Source organism: Hippocampus bargibanti, linkage group LG08, assembly GCF_051943395.1.
Source record: "Hippocampus bargibanti isolate YZ-2025 linkage group LG08, ASM5194339v1, whole genome shotgun sequence".
Lineage (NCBI taxonomy): Eukaryota > Metazoa > Chordata > Actinopteri > Syngnathiformes > Syngnathidae > Hippocampus > Hippocampus bargibanti.
This window is the reverse complement of record NC_142741.1, coordinates 23,577,826-23,600,433: the sequence shown is the minus strand read 5'-3', so window position 1 is coordinate 23,600,433 and position 22,608 is coordinate 23,577,826. Positions and strand designations below refer to the sequence as shown.

The 22,608-nt window shown below is 39.7% G+C and overlaps 1 protein-coding gene across 1 annotated transcript; it reads right to left on the bottom strand.

Moving 5' to 3' along the window:
* Nucleotides 1-13,173: 13,173 nt before the first annotated feature.
* lrrc58b (leucine rich repeat containing 58b) lies at nt 13,174-22,190 on the bottom strand. The gene is made up of 4 exons (XM_089002770.1): nt 21,508-22,190; nt 16,768-16,896; nt 16,380-16,657; nt 13,174-15,255 (listed from the first exon to the last, which is right to left on the bottom strand). The coding sequence occupies exons 1-4, from the start codon at nt 21,963-21,965 to the stop codon at nt 15,059-15,061; spliced, it is 1,062 nt and encodes a 353-aa protein (XP_088858896.1). The 5' UTR covers nt 21,966-22,190; the 3' UTR covers nt 13,174-15,058.
* Nucleotides 22,191-22,608: the final 418 nt, after the last annotated feature.

Genomic DNA, 22,608 nt, shown 5'->3' with positions numbered 1-22,608 from the left:
CCGCCTGCTCTCTCTGCACCGACATGTCGTAGCGATCGCGTGGCTGAAACTCACAAACCGATCGACTGTGACTCAGCCGCACGTGGCTCAGACCGCCGTTTACCTGAGCGACAGGATGCAGCAGGCATCCTCTGTCTGCTCACTGTCTAAGATTTATGAAGTATGAGCCATCAAGGAGCATTGGAAGCTCCCGCAAAACCACCTGGAAGCACTCAGCCTCTGGAATTTCATCTGGATTGGGTAACATCTTTCTTTACATAAGCGGTTCAGAAAATAGTTGGGTGTTGCGAAGTGCTAAGTTCAGCCTATGGGGTGTTGGTTGCAATTATGGAAAGACTTTGCAACACAAACACAACTTTGCAGACTTCTACTGAGCGTATTTTACAAAGATTCCACCGCATATAGCTATATTTTACGTTTTAAGACTCACGCTGAATATTCCGGAAGTCTTGTTTTTGAGTTGGTGACGAGTCCGCACGTGACGTCACTGAAGGAATGCCCCTGACCGGAAAAAAAAAGGACACATTGTAGCAGTCCTTCCATCACGTCAATGCATTTTGCTGTACTTGATCGGTCTGAAAACTTCGTGTCGTACCAAAAAGAGGCAGAAGAGGGCGACAAAGCTCCGTGTAAGGAATTAATCAGCCTGTGGAAACGGGTTGATTAATTCCTTACACGGAGCTTTGTCGCCATTTTCTGCCTCTTTTTGGTGCTACATTTCCCACCCCCAGGTACCCCAAAAGGGCACGGAATAAATTATTTAGTCGATTGCAAACATGTATGCTTTCCTCTTCAAAACTATTTGAATCATATTCATAACTGGATGAGTAACAAGAAAGCATATTCTCCGAATCTGGAGCCATCGTTTTGATTCTCCAGCAAGGCAAGACGTCTTGGGGTGACACCACGAAAAAGGGGGCGGGACCTTCTGAAACTGGCCACTTCCGGGTTTATTTTTTTGCAGATTTTGGACACTTTAAGTCATTTTTATTGGTGTTTTGCATTTGAATAAAAATATAATACTGCGCGTTTTGGGTATTTTAGATGCTATAAAACGTTTTTCTGATGTCAGTTAGGAAACAAAAAAGTGACCATTATGGTCTTTTTCGCTTTGCTGTAATGGCAGGACTAATAAAATCAAATTATTTACAAAAACGTTTGCTGAGTGTTCGATTATGTACTATGATATATTGTTGCATTTTTTTTTTGTCTTTTTGACTTCAATCATCTTTCCGTAAAAAAATAACTACAAATCGCCTACGTCGACTTACTTGCATCAAATTAACTGTGTTGAGAGAACAATGAAGCAGCATATTTGGGAAATGTCTGCACTTCCTGTTCTTGTCCTTTTCGTCACTTTTCCGAGTTTAGCTTGCACTCCCTGCTACTTCCTGCAGGAAAGCCCCCTGCTCCAAAGAGGCATTTCCTCCCCGTTTTTCCAAGAACCCCACTTTGTGCCGGCGGAAAGGTCAGTAAAGATGGGCTGACGTTTGTCAGCGAGGGATTTGAAAATTGGATTGCTGTCGTAACAACAGCCTTGGAGATTATCCTTTGATGAGGGACGTTACATGAATCTGTGATTTCCCATCATAAATATTGAATAGTTTTAACATGGGTGATTGCGAGATCTGATTCTATGAGTCGATTATAGAGGAAAAGTCACTCTTAAAGGACAATCGACGTCTCCACAAGTTGTGTCCATAATTTGTAAAATGGCTTCAAATGACTTCTACTGAGCGTATTTTACAAAGATTCCACGGCATATAGCTATATTTTACGTTTTAAGACTCGCGCTGAATATTCAGGAAGTCTTGTTTTTGAGTTGGTGACGAGTCCGTACGTGACGTCACGAAAGGACCGCCCCCTGGCCGAAAAAAGGCACATTGTAGCAGTCCTTCCATCACGTCAATGTATTTTGATGTACATGTTTGGTCTGAGAACCGTGTTGCACCCAAAAGCCGCCAGAAGAGGGTGTCCAAGCTCCATATAAGGAATTTATCAGCCTGTGGAAACAGAGGTGGCCACTGGAGGTTGCCATTTTGTGCCTCTTTTTTTGTTGAGACATCTCCCCTCAATGTTGCCTCATAATGGCACGGAATAAATTCTTTAATCGATTGCAAACATGTATGCTTTCCTCTTCGGAACTATTTGAATCAAATTCATAACTGGATGAGTAACAAGAAAGCATCTTCTCCGAATCTGAAGCCATTGTTTTCATTCTAGACTAGAGCATGGCGCACGTCTTGGTGTGATGTCACAAACTGGGGGCGGGACTTTCTGAAAATTGCCCAATTCGCAGCTTTTTTGCAGATTTTGGACACTTTAAGTCACAGGTGTCAAAGTCAAGGCCCGTGGGCCAAATCCGGCCCGCCACATCATTTTTTTGGCCCGCGAAAGCAAATCTAACTTGTTAAATTCCATGATGATTGCTAAAATCTGAGCCAAAATTTCATATTTTTGGATGTCAACCACAATAAAAGTCATTATTCTTGACTTGAAAAACGAGTTATTCATTAATTTGCTGTGTGCTCTATATGTAATATTTGAAGGGATTTAAACATTCTAATGCGTTCCCCAAATTCATAACGGCCCTCGAGAGGAAACCATAACTACAACGTGGCCCGCGGCAAAAAAATGACTTTGACACCCCTGCTTTAAGTGATTTTTATTGGTGTTTTGCATTTAACTAAAAATATCATACTGCGTGTTTTGGGTATTTTAGATGCTATAAAACGTTTTTCTGATGTCAGTTAAAAAACAAAAAAAGTGACGTCGGTTGTCCTTGAAGAAATCCTATACTTCAAAATCTTTTAGGGATCTCCAACAATTAACACTTTATTGGATTTGACAAAGGGGGGATGGAAGGGGGGTTTAAAACGGCTCGATTATCTCCATGAAAAGAATGTATCCCTCTTGAGACTGACCTTCTCTCCCATCTGACTTTTTAATCGAACCCCTGTTGCAGTGTTTTGCAGTTAGCCCACTTTCAGGATTAAGATTAACTAACGGTGGTTGCTGGCCTCGTTCGTGTAAATCCAAATTGAGAGGTCAATACTGAGGCATTCCACCTCGTCCATTTATGAGTTTATTTTCTAAGCTGAGTGAGAATGCAATTTATTGGGGAGGGGGGGGGGGGATAATCTCTGGGCGCATGGTGGTGCATGTTGTAGCAACGGTGCACTGTTGGAGAGAAGGTGAACAATATAACCCTGGTGAGATGAGTCAGCTCGGTGGGTGACATACTGTAGCTTCCTTCACATACTCCACGAGATACTATGAGGTACTTTGTCTGGTGTCCGGTCAGCAGGAGTACCAAGTATTCGATGGTACTGTAAATAGCATATGGCAGATGGAATTCACTGCGGGTCATTCGGGGTTAATTAACTCATTCGCTGCCAGACGATGTGCAAATGTGTCCATTCCAGTGCCAGGGTTTTTGTCATTTTCACTCAAATTGCAAGAATATTGAGTTTTAGGACTATATCAACGTTTAAAGGACAAAAATCACTTCAAATGACTTCTACTGAGCGTATTTGACAAAGATTCCAGTGTGTACAAAAGGTAAATGCCAGAGGTCTGACTGAAACTTGAAACGCCCCCCCGCAAGAAAAAAAACCAAACCCCAAACAAATTCAGGAATGGCGCTTCACGTCATGCAATAAAGATGGTGCTATTGTCCACAATCTCCACTTTGCTGCAATGGCGGTTTGTCGTCGCCCTTAGTCTCGACTCGGATAATATCTCTTCATGGTGAGAGAAGTAGTGCCTTTGTTACTCTTTTTTACAGCGATGTGTTGTTTTAAAGCTACAAATGCAAATTAGGAAAGTAAACTGACTTTGTATGGCACAGTTCAAACGTGATATAATAATAATAATAATAAGAAGAAGAATAAGAATAATAATAGCAACAACAACAATACTACTACTACTACTACTACTACTAATAATAATAATAATAATAATAATAATAGCAATGATAATAATAATAATAATCATCATCATAATCGCAATAGCAATAATAATAATAATAATAATAATAGCAACAACAACAATACTACTACTACTACTACTAATAATAATAACAATCAACAACAATAGCAACAACAACATACTACTACTACTACTACTACTACTAATAATAATAATAATAGCAATAATAATAATAATAATAATAATAATAATAATAATAATAATAATCGCAATAGCAATAATAATAATAATAATAATAATAATAATAATAATAATAACAATCATAACAACAATAGCAACAACAACAATACTACTACTACTAATAATAATAATAATAGCAATAATAATAATAGCAATAATAGCAATAATAATAATAATCGCAATAGCAATAATAATAATAATAATAATAACAACAACAACAATACTACTACTACTACTACTACTACTAATAATAATAATAATAATAGCAATAATAATAATAATAAAATAATAATAATAATAATAATAATAATAATAATAACAATCATAACAACAATAGCAACAACAATACTACTACTACTAATAATAATAATAGCAATAATAATAATAATAATAATAATAATAATAATAATAATAATAATAAATAATAATAATAATAATAATAATAATAATAATAATAAATAATAATAATAATAATAATGATAGCAATAATAGTAATAATAGCAATAATAATAATAATAGCAATAATAATAATAATAATAATAATAGCAATAGCAATAATAACAACAATAATAATAATAATAATAATAATAATAATAATAATACCATTTTATTTATATGCACCTATATAAACTCTCAAGGATACTTAGAAAGTAGTAATAATAAAAGAAAAAAAGTGAAGTGATATTAGTAATATTCATAAAACATTGGTTGTTAATCATAATGAACAGCTGGTTCACAAATGGTGGCGCAACACGTGTAGACAAACAATATAACAATATTGCAAAAAAAAAAATAATTATGATTTCTCCAGTGAACAAAGTATTCATGTAAATCTGTAAATCCGTATTATTCTGCCCCTTGGTAACCAAGTGGCAGAGGGGAAAAAAGGAACAGCACAATGTCTACTGAACTGAAACAAAAATAAGGAATATCATCAAAAATAAGAAAAGATAGTTTCCCTAACAGTACAGACTTAAAGAGGAGAATAAAAGGAATAAAGCCAACCTTAGGATGATCCCAACTGGTCCCGTCGCGGTTTCCACGGTACATGATTCCGGTATGCTTGGATGAAGACGCGACAACAGCAAGCGCGCGGATCCTCACGCTTGATCACAATCCCATTTCTCATCAGCACGCGTCAAACTTTCCACACCATCTTCTGTCAGGAGAACCTCGGCAAAATGAGAGTTAGTGAGGAGGGAGGTGTGTGTGTGTCACAGGAAGGGTGTGTGTGTGTGTGTGTGTGAGGCTCTCTCTCTCTCGCTTTTTTTTATTTTCCCCCGCCCACAGTGTTTAAAACTGCGATGGCCCATTCAGGTTATGACAGAGTCCTCGGGGAATGGGTGGCACATGTAGGAGAGTCGACCATGAAAATAAATATGCTTGTTTGGATGGAAAGAGATACACGTGCGCACACACACATAAATACGCACGCACATAAACACACACATAAAAACACACATACACACACACACACATTCCTGTTTCAATGGTTTTGTGAGGTGCGGATAACTCCATTTAAGGAGTGAGGACCACCGTTGCTGATAAGTTTAGAGAAGAACTAGTGTTACATTTGAACACCAAATGTCACCCCATTTCCCACTTCTTTAAAAACAAAGAAATAAAAAAATGGACTTGGAATTGAAATAACAGCAGGAGTGAGGTTTCTAAATGGGTACATTCAAAGTCCTCACCCCTGTAGTGAATTTGGTTAAAATATCGTTTTACTTTTTGTGGTATGAACTTTTTCCTCTCATTAACCATTCACACACACACGTAAACACACACAGTGAGTAAAAAGTGTGTGTGTATCCAAGTGAAATTAAAATACACGCCAAAAAAATCATTTTGGGTGAATTTGAGAGGACCTTTCTGAAACTTTAACAGATGCATATATAGACCCTCGAGAAGCCTTTAGCATGAAAAACTTGTGAAGACGGGCCGAAAGGTCTTCACTTGTCAAAAATGTCCTCACTACGTATGGTATAAAATGTTAGTGGTCCTCACATGACTAGTCATACAAACACACATTCCTGTTACAATGGTTTTGTGAGGTGCGGATAACTCCATTTAAGGAGTGAGGACCACCGTTGCTGATAAGTTTAGAGAAGAACTAGTGTTACATTTGAACACCAAATGTCACCCCATTTCCCACTTCTTTAAAAACAAAGAAATAAAAAGTGGACTTGGAACTGAAATAACAGCAGGAGTGAGGTTTCTAAATGGGTACATTCAAAGTCCTCACCCCTGTAGTGAATTTGGTTAAAATATTGTTTTACTTTTTGTGGTATGAACTTTTTCTTCTCATTAACCATTTTCTCACACGTAAACACACACAGTGAGTAAAAAGTGTGTGTGTATCCAAGAGAAATTAAAATACACACCAAAAAAATCATTTTGGGTGAATTTGAGAGGACCTTTCTGAAACTTTAACAGATGCATGTATAGACCACCTAGAAGCCTTTAGCATGAAAAACTGGTGAAGACCGGTCGAAAGGTCTTCACTTGTCAAAAATGTCCTCACTACGTATGGTATAAAATGTTGGTGGTCCTCACATGACTAGTCATACAAACACACACACACACATTCCTGTTACAATGGTTTTGTGAGGTGCGGATAACTCCATTTAAGGAGTGAGGACCACCGTTGCTGATAAGTTTAGAGAAGAACTAGTGTTACATTTGAACACCAAATGTCACCCCATTTCCCACTTCTTTAAAAACAAAGAAATAAAAAAATGGACTTGGAATTGAAATAACAGCAGGAGTGAGGTTTCTAAATGGGTACATTCAAAGTCCTCACCCCTGTAGTGAATTTGGTTAAAATATTGTTTTACTTTTTGTGGTATGAACTTTTTCCTCTCATTAAGCATTCACACACACACACACACACAGCCACGTAAACACACACAGTGAGTAAAAAGTGTGTGTGTATCCAAGAGAAATTAAAATACACACAAAAAAAATCATTTTGGGTGAATTTGAGAGGACCTTTCTGAAACTTTAACAGATGCATATATAGACCCTCTAGAAGCCTTTAGCATGAAAAACTGGTGAAGACCGGCCGAAAGGTCCTCACTTGTCAAAAATGTCCTCACTACGTACGGTATAAAATGTTAGTGGTCCTCACATGACCAGTCATACAAACACACACACACATTCCTGTTACAATGGTATTGTGAGGTGCGGATAACTCCATTTAAGGAGTGAGGACCACCGTTGCTGATAAGTTTAGAGAAGAAATAGTGTTACATTTGAACACCAAATGTCACCCCATTTCCCACTTCTTTAAAAACAAAGAAATAAAAAAATGGACTTGGAATTGAAACAACAGCAGGAGTGAGGTTTCTAAATGGGTACATTCAAAGTCCTCACCCCTGTAGTGAATTTGGTTAAAATATCGTTTTACTTTTTGTGGTATGAACTTTTTCCTCTCATTAAGCATTCACACACACACACACACACACACACACACACACACACACACACACACACACACACACACACACACACACACACACACACACACACACACACACACACACCCACGTAAACACACACAGTGAGTAAAAAGTGTGTGTGTATCCAAGAGAAATTAAAATACACGCCAAAAAAATCATTTTGGGTGAATTTGAGAGGACCTTTCTGAAACTTTAACAGATGCATTTATAGACCCTCGAGAAGCCTTTAGTATGAAAAACTTGTGAAGACCGGCCGAAAGGTCCTCACTTGTCAAAATTGTCCTCACTACGTATGGTATAAAATGTTAGTGGTCCTCACATGACTAGTCATACAAACACACACACACACACACACATTCCTGTTACAATGGTTTTGTGAGGTGCGGATAACTCCATTTAAGGAGTGAGGACGACCGTTGCTGATAAGTTTAGAGAAGAAATAGTGTTACATTTGAACACTAAATGTCACCCCATTTCCCACGTCTTTAAAAACAAAGAAATAAAAAAATGGACTTGGAATTGAAATAACAGCAGGAGTGAGGTTTCTAAATGGGTACATTCAAAGTCCTCACCCCTGTAGTGAATTTGGTTAAAATATCGTTTTACTTTTTGTGGTATGAACTTTTTCCTCTCATTAACCACACACACACACACACACAAACACACAAACATAAACACACACAATGAGTAAAAAGTGTGTGTATCCAAGTGAAATGAAAATACACACAAAAAAAATCACTTTAGGTGAATTTGTGAGGACCTCTCTGAAATTTTAACAGATGCATATATGGACCCTTTAGTCGCCTTTAGAAGGAAAAACATGTGAGGACCGGCCAAAAAGTTCCTCACTACGTCCTATCTCAAAACCCACCAATTTAAAATAGCATTTTCTGCGGAACTCTCTCTCTCTTGTTTCTATTTATAATTGTATTTTGTTTATTACATTCTATTTGTGAGTGTATTTTATTTATTATAGTACCTATGCTTGTCTGTGACTGTAAAGTGTCCTTTAGAGCTTTGAAAGGCGCTTAAAATGTAATGTATTATTATTATTATTATTATTATTACATATGGTATAAAATGTTAGTGGTCCTCACATGACTAGCCATACAAACACACACACACAAACACACACAGATCATATAATGTAATAATATTTGGATGCATCAAAGTGTTCTTAAAACCTCAGCAACGCTTCCAAAGCTAAGCCTGACAAACAACTGTTTAAGGTAGAAGCAAAAAAAATGCAGTCGCAATGGCCACACAACAAAGGTGGGATGTCAAGGGTGGGGGGCCACACGAAGACGGAAATACAAGAATACACACACACACACACACACACACACACACATTCCTGACAAGGGTGTGTCAACACTGCTCACAGCAGTAAGAGACACACCAAGATATGATATGATATGACAAAAACATAATATTGAAAATATACTCACTATACTGCAGCCAGAGGTACATGTGTCATGTTTCTCTTCAGTTATTCAAAATATTTGCCAACAATAAGCACAACTGTGGGGATATTATCAAATGAATACACGTCTAAAATTTTCATTTAAAAGTAGGTGTTATTATATTGTACTCACTTTACAAAGAAAAGCATGGATGCACGTTTCCTATCCGCGATAGGGAGGAACATGGTTACGTTATCCTTGGAAGTGGTCGCCGCTTGGAATTGAAGCGGATTTACAGGAGATGTGAGACAGTCACCTTTCGTCAATGGATGCTACAGTTTCGTGTTTGCTTTCAACATTTAGCTTGTAAGCAGACGTGCACATATCACCATGACGTCGCTGATCCACTGGTGAAAAGGATGATTTGTTCCTCTCCTCTTTCATCTATAAACTGCTTTATACAACAAGGAGGGTGCAGAAAGTGCTTAAAATTGAACAACTGTCTTTTGTTTTATTTCTCATTTAGGTTTTTTGTTGTTGTTTCGACTTCAAGATGGCGCGGCGACATATGCACCTAAAGGCTAGCAACCACTCATTTGACGACAATGACGTTAAAATCTTAGCGAAAGAAAATAGATGGTTTGAAAGGGGAGTAAAAGAAGCTATTTTCATGAAACAGCAAAATCCTTCACTAAACCGCCATGGTGGGGTGAGGTTCAATTTGGATCGTTCGTACAACAGACTGCTTAGGCAACATAGGCTTAGTTATGCTGATGAGGTGATTACCGGAGCAAATGGGGAAATCGGGCCAGTCGTAGACCTCATACTCAGGCAGGACAATATAAGTGACCAGTGGAGGCATAGGGAGTAGTCCTCTGCTCCCCCCCCAACTTGAGAGTAGGGACCTATCATAGCAGAGTCCGGCACTGCCATGTCTGGACAGTTGGGATATATATATAGGGCCGAAACTACCAGCAAAAGACTAGTTTGCTGACGAAGCATCTTGGATAATAAGTCCGACACCTTCAAAGAAGTACAGATGACGGCTGAAGAAACCTTTTCATCGATGGATCACTCCTGTACGACTGAGAGCTTACACAGACGTGTTGCATAGTGCAGTCAACGTGGTCATGAAAAAGCAGAAGCCAGCGTAATGTGATTACCCAAAACAAATAAGAGCAAGTGTCAGGGATCCGATGACGGCGTGCGTTTGTCCCATTGAGGAACAAAAAGCGTTTTTGTTACACGCGGCGCGTGTTAGCTGCTATCGCGTCACGTGTCCCTCGGGATCAGGTTGAAGATGCATTTTGTTTCGCAGTTGCAATGTCGCTGCTGTTTAGAGGCCTGCCGCCGATGACGATCGGATTACGAAGCGGCCTGAATATTTGATTGACATCGAGAGCAGGAGTCAATTGATCAAGGTGAGTTGTTGACTTGCGCAAAAGTTACCGTAGGAGTTCTTTCAGCAAGCTAGGATGTGATTATTTACGAAAACATTGCTTACTAGCGACTCTTAAAATCTAATGACAGTTTATTGGGAGATACTATCACCAAAAGAGAAAAATACATATCAGACATCAATCAAGAATCAAGAAAAAAAAGCGATAAACGTTCCCCAATTTACAAACGAGATTCCTCAGTTTACGAATGCTTTAGCTCACGAACTTTTAAAACGGTGGCTGGCGGACTAGTTTTCGGCGGATGAACACCAAACCACACGGTCGAACAACGCCAGACTAGTTTTCGTCACCACTTTTCTTTGAGTGCAGATGTGGTTTGTTATCGAGTTGCTATTATGGGACCGAAAAAGACCCCGCCACAGGCTAGTGTCAAACCAAAGAGGACACAAAAGAAAAATATGGTCCAGCAGAAGAAGATGATCAAACAAAATACCCAAAATTCATTGTGTGTCGCTTTGTCGGTCAGGGGCGTTCCCTCCGTGACGTCCCTCCGGGATCGTCATCAACTCGAAAACAAGACTTCCTGAATATTCAGCGTGAGTCTTAAAGAGACTAGTTTTCGGCGGATGAACACCAAACCACACGGTTGAACAACACCACACTAGTTTTCGTCACCACTTTTCTTTGAGTGCAGATGTGGTTTGTTATCGAGTTGCTATTATGGGACCGAAAAAGACCCCGCCACAGGCTAGTGTCAAACCGAAGAGGACACAAAAGAAAAATACGGTCCAGCAGAAGAAGAAGATCAAACAAAATACCCAAAATGCATTGTGTGTCGCTTTGTCGGTCAGGGGCGTTCCCTCCGTGACGTCCCTCCGGGATCGTCATCAACTCGAAAACAAGACTTCCTGAATATTCAGCGTGAGTCTTAAAAAATAAAATATCGCTATATGCTGTGGAATCTTTGTAAAATACGCTCAGTAGAAGTCATTTGAAGTGATTTGACAAATTGTGGACACAACTTCGTCGGTTGTCCTTGTAAAAAAAAGAAAGAAAAACAGATAGTAAGAGTAACCGAGGATGCTCCAGCTGTATCAATGTTGATCCTACCTTAAATTGTGCGCCCCATGCGGCTACGGATATTGCGCTTAGCAGAAAATGTCAGTTAGCCGTATTTTGATACCTGACAGTTGGGAGTCCAAAGTCAATTCGGGTTTAACTCATTCACTACCAGACAATGTGCAAAAATGTGGCCACTCCAGTGCCAGGGTTTTTGTCATTATCACTTGAATTCCAGGACGTACAGAATATTGAGTTTGAGGATTACATCAACATTCATTGCAGTGTAAGAAACCTCAGATTCTCTTCTTTTATCTGAAACAGAGCGCAAGATCTTCATTTTGTATTGAGGCAAAGAGCAGTCACTTTGAAAACGCTTGATCTAGTTTTCATGTACAAGGTTGGCATACATAATCATAAGATTATCACTTTGGTAAATCTTGATTGTTCTCTGTTAGGTCAGTCTGGATTTGGATGCAGACTGTCATGTGTAAAGGCTCAGTTGAGCATTGGCACTGTACAATCAACACTTGTCATGTGCCGGGCATTTATACCACGTCTGAGACCCATATAGCCGTCGATTTTAATACATCGGCGGCTATATACTCTTTTGGGTATACGCCAGCGAGCATGTGTTCAAAAAATTCAGTTGGCCTATTGTTATCACATTAATACAGTGTGTTGATCACAAAATTCTAACGACAGGTTCTTTTTGTCATTTAATTTCAGTTTTGGCAGTGACACATACATCAAAAAAATAAATAAATACAGTGATACCTTGGCTTACGAACTTAATTGGTGTGTAAGGCGAAAAGTGTGTAATCCAAAAATCAATTTCCCATAGGAAACCATTAATATGAGAATAATCCGTTCCCAGGTCCCCGTAAAACATATTTTTTCTACTTTCTAAGCCTTAAAACTACACAAAATATACCTTACTTAATGTATAATAAATGTGCTACGGTATTATAATTAAAGAAATAAATTGTAGTGTATAATAAAATTGTTTTATTGACCTCTGTGATGGTCGTTGATGGCTTGATGGAATGGATAGCTATTTGCATAAAGTGTCTCAAGGAGCTCTAGGTTGTACATCTTGGAAGTTGTGATATTGCAACAGATGCAAGCAGACACACTAGAAACATCATTAATAGCTAGTTCCCTCGCTTGTCTTTTCATTTCAATTTGAACTGATGGCTAGTGCGGGTAATTTGTGGGAATTTTAACCTTGCAGTCTATACTCTGCCTTTGAACTATCAAAGTTGAAATGAGTCCAAATTTCACTGTTTTCTATCCATTTTGTCACTCTCTGTCATCTGCCTGTCTCCTTAATGTTTAAACCACCTTCCCTCACTGCTGCGTTCTTGACCAATCACGTGGCTTTAACCGACGACTGGGGGCGGGGCATAGACGACCAAAACAAGCCGGCTGCCATTTTCTTTTAGGAGAACGGCCTCGTTCGCGAACGACACATCACTCATTGTGGCAGTTCCGTGTGTATCCCGAAAAATAGTTTGTATGCCAAGGTAAAATTTCCATTAATTTAACGTTCGTAAACCAAAAAGTTCGTAAGCCGAAAAGTTCGTAAGCCAAGGGGTTCGTAAACCAAGTTATCACTGTACCCACATTGATGAATTTTAAAAAACCAGAATAAAACGTAGACAATAGTTTAAACTTGAATACATTTTTACCACACACCTTTTATTATTCCCATTGATTATTATCATATTCCCATTCATAGGAAACAATCTGGTAAAGAGCAAAATAGGCTGCAGGTTACTTAAATCCATTTTTTGTTGTAAAGTGATTGATAGAAAATGAGTTGTTCGGTTACAGGCTTTCTGTATAAAAAGAATTCACCCGAGAAAAAAAAAATCAGTAATCTTGTCACATTTCAGGCTGCTTATATGTAGTATTTCATTGTTGAATGCACAGAAAAATGATATTGAAAAGATATGAATGAAGACGTGTTGTAATGTATTATCTGGAAGTATCCCTGATGGGGATACAAGAGTTCCCTATGCTTGAGGGAACTCTTGTGGTGTATATCTATCTAGGATTGATTTTAGTAAAGTCAAATAAAAAGAAAACCTAATTTTTGTGTTTGATGGGGATGGAAAAAATAAAAATCAAAGTTATTACCTACCAGGAACAATCAATGGATTTTAAAAGTGCTATTCTGATGTAAAAGTACATGAAGGTATTTATCCATTGAGTTCAGAAAATGTTCCCCAACAACGGGAACAATCTCAATCAACAGCCCACAGATTCTACAGTGGGACCTTGGCTTAAGAACTTAATTGGTTCCCAGACAGAGTGTGTCAGGCGAAAAGTGTGTATCACAAAAATTAATTTCCCATAGGAAACCATTAAAATGAGAATAATCGGTTCCCATGTCCCCATAAAACAATTTTCTACTTTCTAATTTTCTAAGCCTTTAAACTACGCAAAATATACCTTATTTTATGTATAATAAATGTGCTATAGTATTATGATTCAAGAAATAAACTGTACTGTACAATAAAGTCATTTTATTTACCTTTGTGATGGTCATTAATGGCTTGATGGAATGGAGTGTCCGGTTTCCTCAGCATTAAACACTTGATGAGGAACGTAGCCTTCTTCTTTCACCATCTTGAGGAATGACCCTTGTAGGTGCTTTCTATGCCATCATTTTACCTTGTTCCTCATCAATTGTGTTCTGTTTAGCTGGGTTGATAGCTTTTTGCATCAAGTGTATAGATGACTTGTTCGGGTTATTTGTGGAGCCTGATTGATGGGATATTTTAACCTTCCAGTCTACACTCTGCTTTTGAACTATCAAAGTTGAAATTTCACCGTTTTCTATCCATTTTCTCACCATTTTACTTGTTTTTCCACCTTTTCTTTTTTTTTTGTTTCAAGCTCTGTCCTCTCCCTTTCGTGTGTTTGTGTGTGTGTGTTTTCTCTCTCTCTCTATCTGCCTGTCTCTTTAATGTTGAACCCCCACACCACACTGCTCGGTTCTTGACCAATCATGTGGCTTTAACCGAAGACGCCATTTTGTTTTTTGGAGAATGGCCTCACTCTCTGTCTGTCTGAAACCCCATCCCTCACTGTTGCGTTCTAGACCAATCGCCTGGCTTTAATCGACGACTGGGGGCGGGGAATAGAGGACCAAAAAAAAGTCAGTTGCCATTTCCTTGTTTGGAAAACGGGCTCATTCACGAACGACACATCAGTCATTGTGGCAGCTCCGTGTGTATCCCGAAAAATAGTTCGTATGCTAAGGTAAATTTTTCATAAATGTAACATTCGTAAACTGAAAAGTTCATAAGCCAAGGGGTGCGTAAACCGAGGTCCCACTGTATTTGTGATGCGTGTTTTCAAATGTGCCCCGCAGTAATTTTTGATCCTCAGATTTATTTTGTCAAAATGGTGTCACTGACCCAAGACACCAGGGAATGGTTTTAAACTATGGGGAAAGAACTCATGATACATATGTTCAAACTCGATGGGTACAAGTAGGAATTGTGCGGAATAGCGTACATGTTGGGCGACGCGACGGAGAGAGATGGTTAATGTCCTAGCCCAGCAGAACCTTCTGGAGGCGGTCGGCGGGCACGCTGTTCTCCTCGTCAGACTCGGCGTCGCTCTGCGGGTTGGAGCTGCAAGGCGATTTGGTGCACTCGGGCGAGCACAGGTAGTGCATGAGTGGCAGACGGTACTTGCCGCAGAAGTCCACAAACTTGATGTGGCGCACGCACGAGTCAAAGTAGACGCCTGCCAAAGAAATTGAAAATCACAATGACATCTGAGAATCGACCCCCACCCCACATTTGAGCAGAAAACTGGACAAGCAATATACAGTGATTACCTTGGCATACGAACTTAATTGGTTCCCAGACAGAGCGTGTAAGGCGAAAAAGGTGTATCCCAAAAATTAATTTCCCATAGGAAACCATTAAAATGAGAATAATCTGTTCCCAGGTCTCCATAAAACATAATTTTCTACTTTCTAAGACTTAAAATTACACAAAATATACCTTATTTTATGTGTAATAAATTATATGGCATTATAATTAAAGAAATAAACAGTACTGTATAATAATGTCGTTTTATTTACCTTTGTGATGGTCGTTGATGGCTTGATGGAATGGAGTGGCCGCTTTCATCAGCATTAAATACTTGATGAGGAACCTAGCCTTCTTCTTTTACCATCTTGAGGAATGATCCCTTGTAGGTGCTTTCTCTGCGATAATTTTACCTAGTTCCTCATCAATTGTGTTCTGTTTAGCTTTTTGCATTAAGTGTACAGATGGCTTGTGCGGGTTATTTGTGGATCCTGATTGATGAGAATTTTAACCTTGCAGGCTACACTTTGCATTTGAACTATCAAAGTTGAAACGAGTCCAAATGTCACTGTTTTCGATCCATTTTCTCACTCTCTCTGTCATTGAGCGACAGAGACGTTGACCGAGACGTTTTCAATGTTGTACACCCGATGTAAAAGTTGTACGCCCCGGGACTCCGGGCAGACGTTATTTCATACACTGATGTATTGTAAAAAAAAAAAAAAAACACACAAACCTACTGTGCTGGAAAAAAAGTCATTTTTGAAATAAGCATTATATTGACACATGAAACCATCTCTGACTGCAATTATTGTTGTCGATTTAGTCATTTTAAACAATACAGCAAAAAAAAAACCCACTATCATCATAACCATAGAATTTTCTAAGTGAAGACACGTCTCAGGTCAATCCTTTCGATGCTCACTCAGCTGAATTATCAACAGGCTGGCCTACATGTCTAAGACTACCTTTCTTTGACAATCATTTTCTAACACAGAGAACTGCAATTTTCGTACGAGAAAGTCATTTGCCATGCACGCGGACCAAACTGACCTGCACATTTGGGGTTGGGGCACTTGCTGGCCAGCTCCAAGTATTTGAGCAGGTGGGTGGGCATATCTGGCGGCGAATAAGGGACATTCCTGCTCTTGATGGTCCGCCCGGCCAGCTCAAGCAGCGAGGGGGGGTCGTACATCAGCTCTTTAACGAAGCGCACCACCAGCGGGTTACCGCGGAGGCTGAGTTCCTGCAGGCGCACAAGGCTCAGGATCTCCCGAGGCAGATACGTTAGCAAGTTGTTGTGGAGACTCAGCGAGCGCAATGAGTGAAGCCTGAAGCCAGACAAAAATAATAATAATAAAAAAATCAGAATAAGTTCAAGGTCAGGTCAGGTTAGGTTACCTTGTTGGGATGGCGTCAACTCGGTCTTGTATTGACTTACCGGGTCAGCTGCGGCGGGACGCTTTGGATCCGGTTGTCACACAGCACCAAGTAGCTCAGGTGAGGCAGGTTGGCAACCTCGGCGGGAATGGCGGGGATGAAGTTTCCACCAAGATACAACAATTCCAGACTGCCAAAGCAAAGAGACAAAACAGATCCATAAAAATAAAACATCGGGAATCATTTAGGGAAAGAAATTGCATGCGCGTAAAAAACTTAACTCATTCACTGCCATTCCCGAATTTATTCTCGAGTTGAAAATATGGCGTAGAGCGCCATTCCCGAATTTGTTGTTCGGCTTTTGTTTTTGTTTTTTTTTGCTGGGGTGCCGATAAAGCGCTGGTCAGATCTTTGGCAATGTTCTCCCTTCCACAAGGGGGCAGCATTTCCCTTTTTTCCCCATGTGATTGCTTTATTGCAGCTTCAGCTGTTGTTAAAGCACTGTATCAACAAATATCAGAAAATAAAGAGTTCATTCCTAAATTATATGGGCCTGGACTTATAGGAGCTTGAAATGAGGGCAGCTGTTCAAAATACTATGCAATACATACGTGTTGGTTGATATCGCGCTTTCACAACAGGTGAAGCTGGGAAAAAAAGCGCACACATGAAAAAAGGGGTATTGCTGCCCCCTTGTGGAACAGAAAAAAAAACATTACCAGAGGCCTGCACTTTATCGGCACCCAAGCATGAAAAAAAACAAAACCCGAACAAATTCGGGAATGGCGCTCTACATCATATTTCCAATTCCCGAATAATAATAATAAACTAATTTCAAAACTCTCAAGGCCACTTTACAGTCACAGGTTCGGTTTTTTTGTGGGTGAGTAGCGGCAGCCAAACGCGCCAGCGTTCACTCAACCCCAAAGTAAGTCAGATAAAAAGCTAGCTCGCAGGCTAATAGATACAGTCTCTAATAGATAGCTAGATAGCTAAATGATAGATTCGTGAATGGCAGTAAATGAGTTAAACATGACTTAATTCCAATGTGACAACTTCCGAAGATAGCGTCAAAGCTCCGTGTAAGGAATTAATCAGCCGGGCTGATTAATTCCTTACATGGAGCTTTGTCGCCATTTTCTGTCTCTTTTTGGTGCTACACTTCCCGCCCCCAGATACCTCAAAATGGCATGGAATAAATTATTTAATCGATTACAAACATGCATGCTTTCTTCTTCAGAACTATTTGAATCATATTCATAACTGGATGAGTAACAAGAAAGCATATTCTCCGAATCTGAAGCCATTGTTTTGATTCTCCAGCAAGGCAAGACGTCTTGGGGTGACACCACGAACAAGGGGGCGGGACCTTCTGAAACCGGCCACTTCCGGGTTCTTTTTTTTTTGGCAGATTTTGGACACTTTAAGTCATTTTTATTGATATTTTGCATTTGACTAAAAATATCATACTGCGTGTTTTGGCTATTTTAGAATCTATAAAACGATTTTCTGATGTCAGTTAGGAAACAAAAAAGTGATGTTGGTTGTCCTTTAAATACATTTTGGAATCCAGGAACGACACATGTATCAAAGATCAGTCGTACACTAATAAAATATACCTTTAAAATGGACATACCCTGCCAAAAACCTACCAGTGGAAAAACGACCAGTAGAGGGAGCTCAAGGTCTATTATGTTGACACTCATGGAAGTGGGGGAACTATTGGCAGGTTTTATGAAACTCAACTTTCACTTGTCGAGGACATAAACAAAAATGCAAGCATAAATTTTCTAGCCTGTGTTACTTTGAACGAGCGTCTATTGAACCGCGTGATGGACTACACGTGATAAAGGCGTTAAGACATGAAAGTCTGAACTTTCACCAGGAGCATCCAGCAAAACAAGAAACAATAAAATCTTTGCTGGTCCAGATGACGAAAGCCACACTCATTGTGTGCGCGTATGGACTTGTTTATCACACATTGTCTAATCTGCACATGACACCATTCATACAGTACAGTGATACCTCGGTTTACGAACCCCTTGGCTTACGAACTTTTCGGTTTACGAATGTTAAATTTATGAAAATGTTACCTTGCCAAATGAACTTTACCTTGGCATACGAACGTTTTTCGTACATGGAAAGGCCTCAATGAGTGATGTGTCATTCGCAAACGAGCCCACTCTTCGAACAACAAAATGGCAGCCGTTTTTGTCCTCTATTCCCACCCCCAGTCTTTGGTTAAAGCCACATGATTGGTCAAGAACGCAGCAGTGGGGGTGGGGGGTGGTTGAAACATGAAAGAGACAGGCAGACGACAGTGAGAGAGTTTCAACTTTGATAGTTCAAAGACAGAGTGTAGACTGCAAGGTTAAAATATCCCATCAATCAGGCTCCACAAACAACCCACACAAGCCATCTGTACACTTGACGCAAATAGCTATCAACCCAGCTAAACAGATCACAATTGATGAGGAACTAGGTAAGATTATGGCAGAGAAGCACCTACAAGGGATCATTCCTCAAGATGCTGAAAGAAGAACATTCCTCATTAAGTGTTTAATGCTGATGAAACCGGCTACTCCATTTCATCAAGCCATTAACGACCATCACAAAGGTAAATAAAACGACTTTATCATACAGTACAGTTTATTTATGGGGACCTGGGAACTGATTATTCTCATTTTAATGGTTTCCTATGGTGTCGATTGTCCTTTAAAGGACAACCGACGTCACTTTTTTGTTTCCTAACTGACATCAGAAAAACGTTTTATAGCATCTAAAATACCTAAAACACACAGTATGATATTTTTTTTCAAATGCAAAACACCAATAAAAATGACTTCAAGTGTCTAAAAAGTACTTCAATTTGAAACCGGAAGTGGCGAGTTTCAGAAGATCCCGCCCCCTCGTTCGTGGTGTCATGGCAAGACATCTTGCCTTGCTCGAGAATCAAAACAATGGCAGATTCGGAAAAGATGCTTCAGTGACGTAGGGTGAGGACTCGTCACCAACTCAAAAACAAGACTTCCAGAATATTCAGCAGTTGTCTTAAAACGTAAAATATAGCTATATGCGGTGGAATCTTTGTAAAATACGCTCATCAGTAGAAGTCATTTGAAGCCATTTTACAAATTATGGACACAACTTGTCCGGAGATGTCGGTTGTCCCTTAAGGCTTATATAAGTATGTTTAAGCCTTATATAAGTATGTTTAAGGCTTGTATAAGTAACTTGTATTGGTTTGTACTGAAAAATAAACATTTCATAATATATATATGATCTCTAAAGATATGTACATGTATAACTGGAGAGAATACTACATGTTAGAGATCTTGACCTCACGTCGGTATTAGCAGCAGAAAGAAGCAATACCCAGAAAAATGCGCGCAATACAAAATCTAACTTACAGCATCACTGTCTGAACATTTTCATCATACCCGCAAAACTGTTTGTATGTACTGTTGTTTGTAACTCGAATGTTCATAAGTAGGGGAGCGTCTGTAACCTCCAAAATGTATTTATTTATTTTGTTTGTTTTGTTTTCCCTGCCGTGTTTATTGTTGTCATTCACCGCAGTAAAAAAAAACAAGTTGAAGAGTGTGCAACTGTCCCCAAATAAGCTAACAGCTAGCCCTGATTTTCTAAAACAAATATTGCATTTTGGTAAATGGCAGACGATTCTGGAATGACTCACTAGCTTGTTTTCTTTTGCCAAGTGTGGGCTTTCTGATTTTTGGGAAAACAGGGATCCATGTACCCTATTTCCATCATCTGTTTTCACTTGTCGATGCTATGACTCAGAGGAAAAACTGTTTTGCAACAACTGCTGTTGACACACTAGCAAAACTAGAGGTTCACTCAGACACTTTCATTGTTAATGTCAATGTTGGGAAACTGGAAATATTGCTAGCTAAAAACGAAGTAAATATTTACCTGCGTTACATAAACAAACAGCTGATTGCAGCTACAGATAACAGCGTGGAATATTAAACATTCCAAGACAACTCTGATTAAATTGAGGCTATCACGCCAATTGGACAAATAAGAATTTGCGGTTTTTAAAGGACAACCGACATCTCCGGACAAGTTGTGTCCACAATTTGTAAAATGGCTTCTATTGAGCGGATTTTACAAAGATTCCACCGCATATAGCGATATTTTACATTTTAAGACTCGCACTGAATATTCCGGAAGACTTATTTTTGAGTTGGTGACGAGTCCTCACGTTACGTCACTGAAGGAACGCCCCTGACCGAAAAAAGGACACATTGTAGCAGTCCTTCCATCATCACGTCAATGCATTTTGCTGTACTTGTTTGGTCTGAAAACTTCGTGTTGCACCAAAAAGAGGCAGAAGAGGGAGACAAAGCTCCGTGTAAGGAATTAATCAACCTGTGGGAACGGGCTGAATTATACAAAAAAAATGGTGTTGGTTGTCCTTTAAGAAATCACTCACACACCGTGTGCAGTTGAAATATTGACCGTTTATCCCCACACAAATGATCAGTGAGTCAAAGGTCGATGAGTCCAGCAGGTGAACTCCACCGCCCCCGTTGCCATGGTGTACATACCCTGCTTTTGCTTTTGTGGAGCACGTTGTGATGCTGAAAACCCCGAAAAGTAACCTCGTGTGAACCATGAACGTCGCTGTTGTGCAGGCCTCACTCAATTTTACTCAACCCGAAATAATCTAATCGCGATGCCATGACGTCGATCTTCATCAAACTCGACGTGTGTGAGGTAGAAGCCGTAACGTTGTGACGTTTCTTATACTGCTAGCACACTAGCAATGACCCACCTGGTTAGGTTTTCAATCTCGACGGGAATACTTTTCAATCTGTTCCCCCCGAGTGACAGCGACTTCAGACGCCGTAGTTTGGTGCACTGCAGCGGGATCTCCTCAAAACGGTTCCCGCTAAAGTTCAGCACCTCCAATTGCATGGAACCGAAAGCCTTTGGCAGTGAGAACTCGTTCAGGTGGTTGTTTTTGGCTATGAACGTCCTGAGTTTAGCTAGCCTTGTGAAGTCCTCGCCGATGGTCGACAATCTGTTGTTGCTGATGTCCAACAATTGGAGGTTGGAGAAGTAGGTGACCGACGTGGGTAACGCGCACAGACGATTGTTGTTCAGAAAGAGCTGGTTGGCATCTTTTTTCTTCTCATCGCTGACGCTGTCCACGGTGAAAGTGTTCAAGTTCAAACGCGAAAAGTCGAGCACGTCGTCGCTGCCCACCGCCGCTCCGTTGTCAAGCTCCATTTTGGGGTTCTTCTTCGAAAGAGTTTTTTTTCATCAAACCCGAGGCTGTGGAAGTTTTCGCTTAGACAAGGGCGTCACTAGCTCGCCACCTCTCTTGGTTTCCCCCCGCGATACCGCTCGTCTCGCCCACCAACATTTAACCGAGTCTCGTAGTTTGAAAGCCAACCATCGCATGGAACTAAACATGAGCTTTTCGTGTGCATGCGGGCTGCATTTCCAGTAGCCCTTGTATGCACTCGATTTATACCCGCCTTTTGTGATTGGCTGAGAGTCTAAAAAGGCTCTCGTCCAGCTTGTTTTCTATTGGTTCCCCAACCGATGGCGTTTTGTAATAAAGTATATTTGGTTATATTATTCTTTTTTTACAAATTTACAAAAAATAAAGATGAATTATGCAGCCTATGCATGATGATGTTCAAACCTTCAAAACTCCAAATCGATTAGATTAACCTTTTTAGTCTCACTATGGAGAAATTCACACGAGTGGCATTATGCAACACTCGTCTTCGGTTACATGTTTTTTAAAGTCTGTTCAGCAGAGCGAGGTTCGAAGAAAAACGTCATAAAGCATCACTTTTAAGGACACCCCCCCCCTCCTCACACACGCTTTTTTAAATCAAATTATAACATGGGTGGTTTTAGT

What these genes read in the sequence shown, in the direction of transcription:
- lrrc58b (XM_089002770.1), bottom strand. Translation starts at nt 21,965, where the DNA reads ATGGAGCTTGACAACGGAGCGGCGGTGGGCAGCGACGACGTGCTCGAC. An exon ending in GAGATTGAAAACCTAACCAG is followed by an intron (nt 16,897 to 21,507) that starts GTGGGTCATTGC and finishes TTGCTTTGGCAG; the next exon opens with TCTGGAATTGTTGTATCTTG. An exon ending in CCCCAACCCCAAATGTGCAG is followed by an intron (nt 15,256 to 16,379) that starts GTCAGTTTGGTC and finishes TTTCTTTGGCAG; the next exon opens with GCGTCTACTTTGACTCGTGC.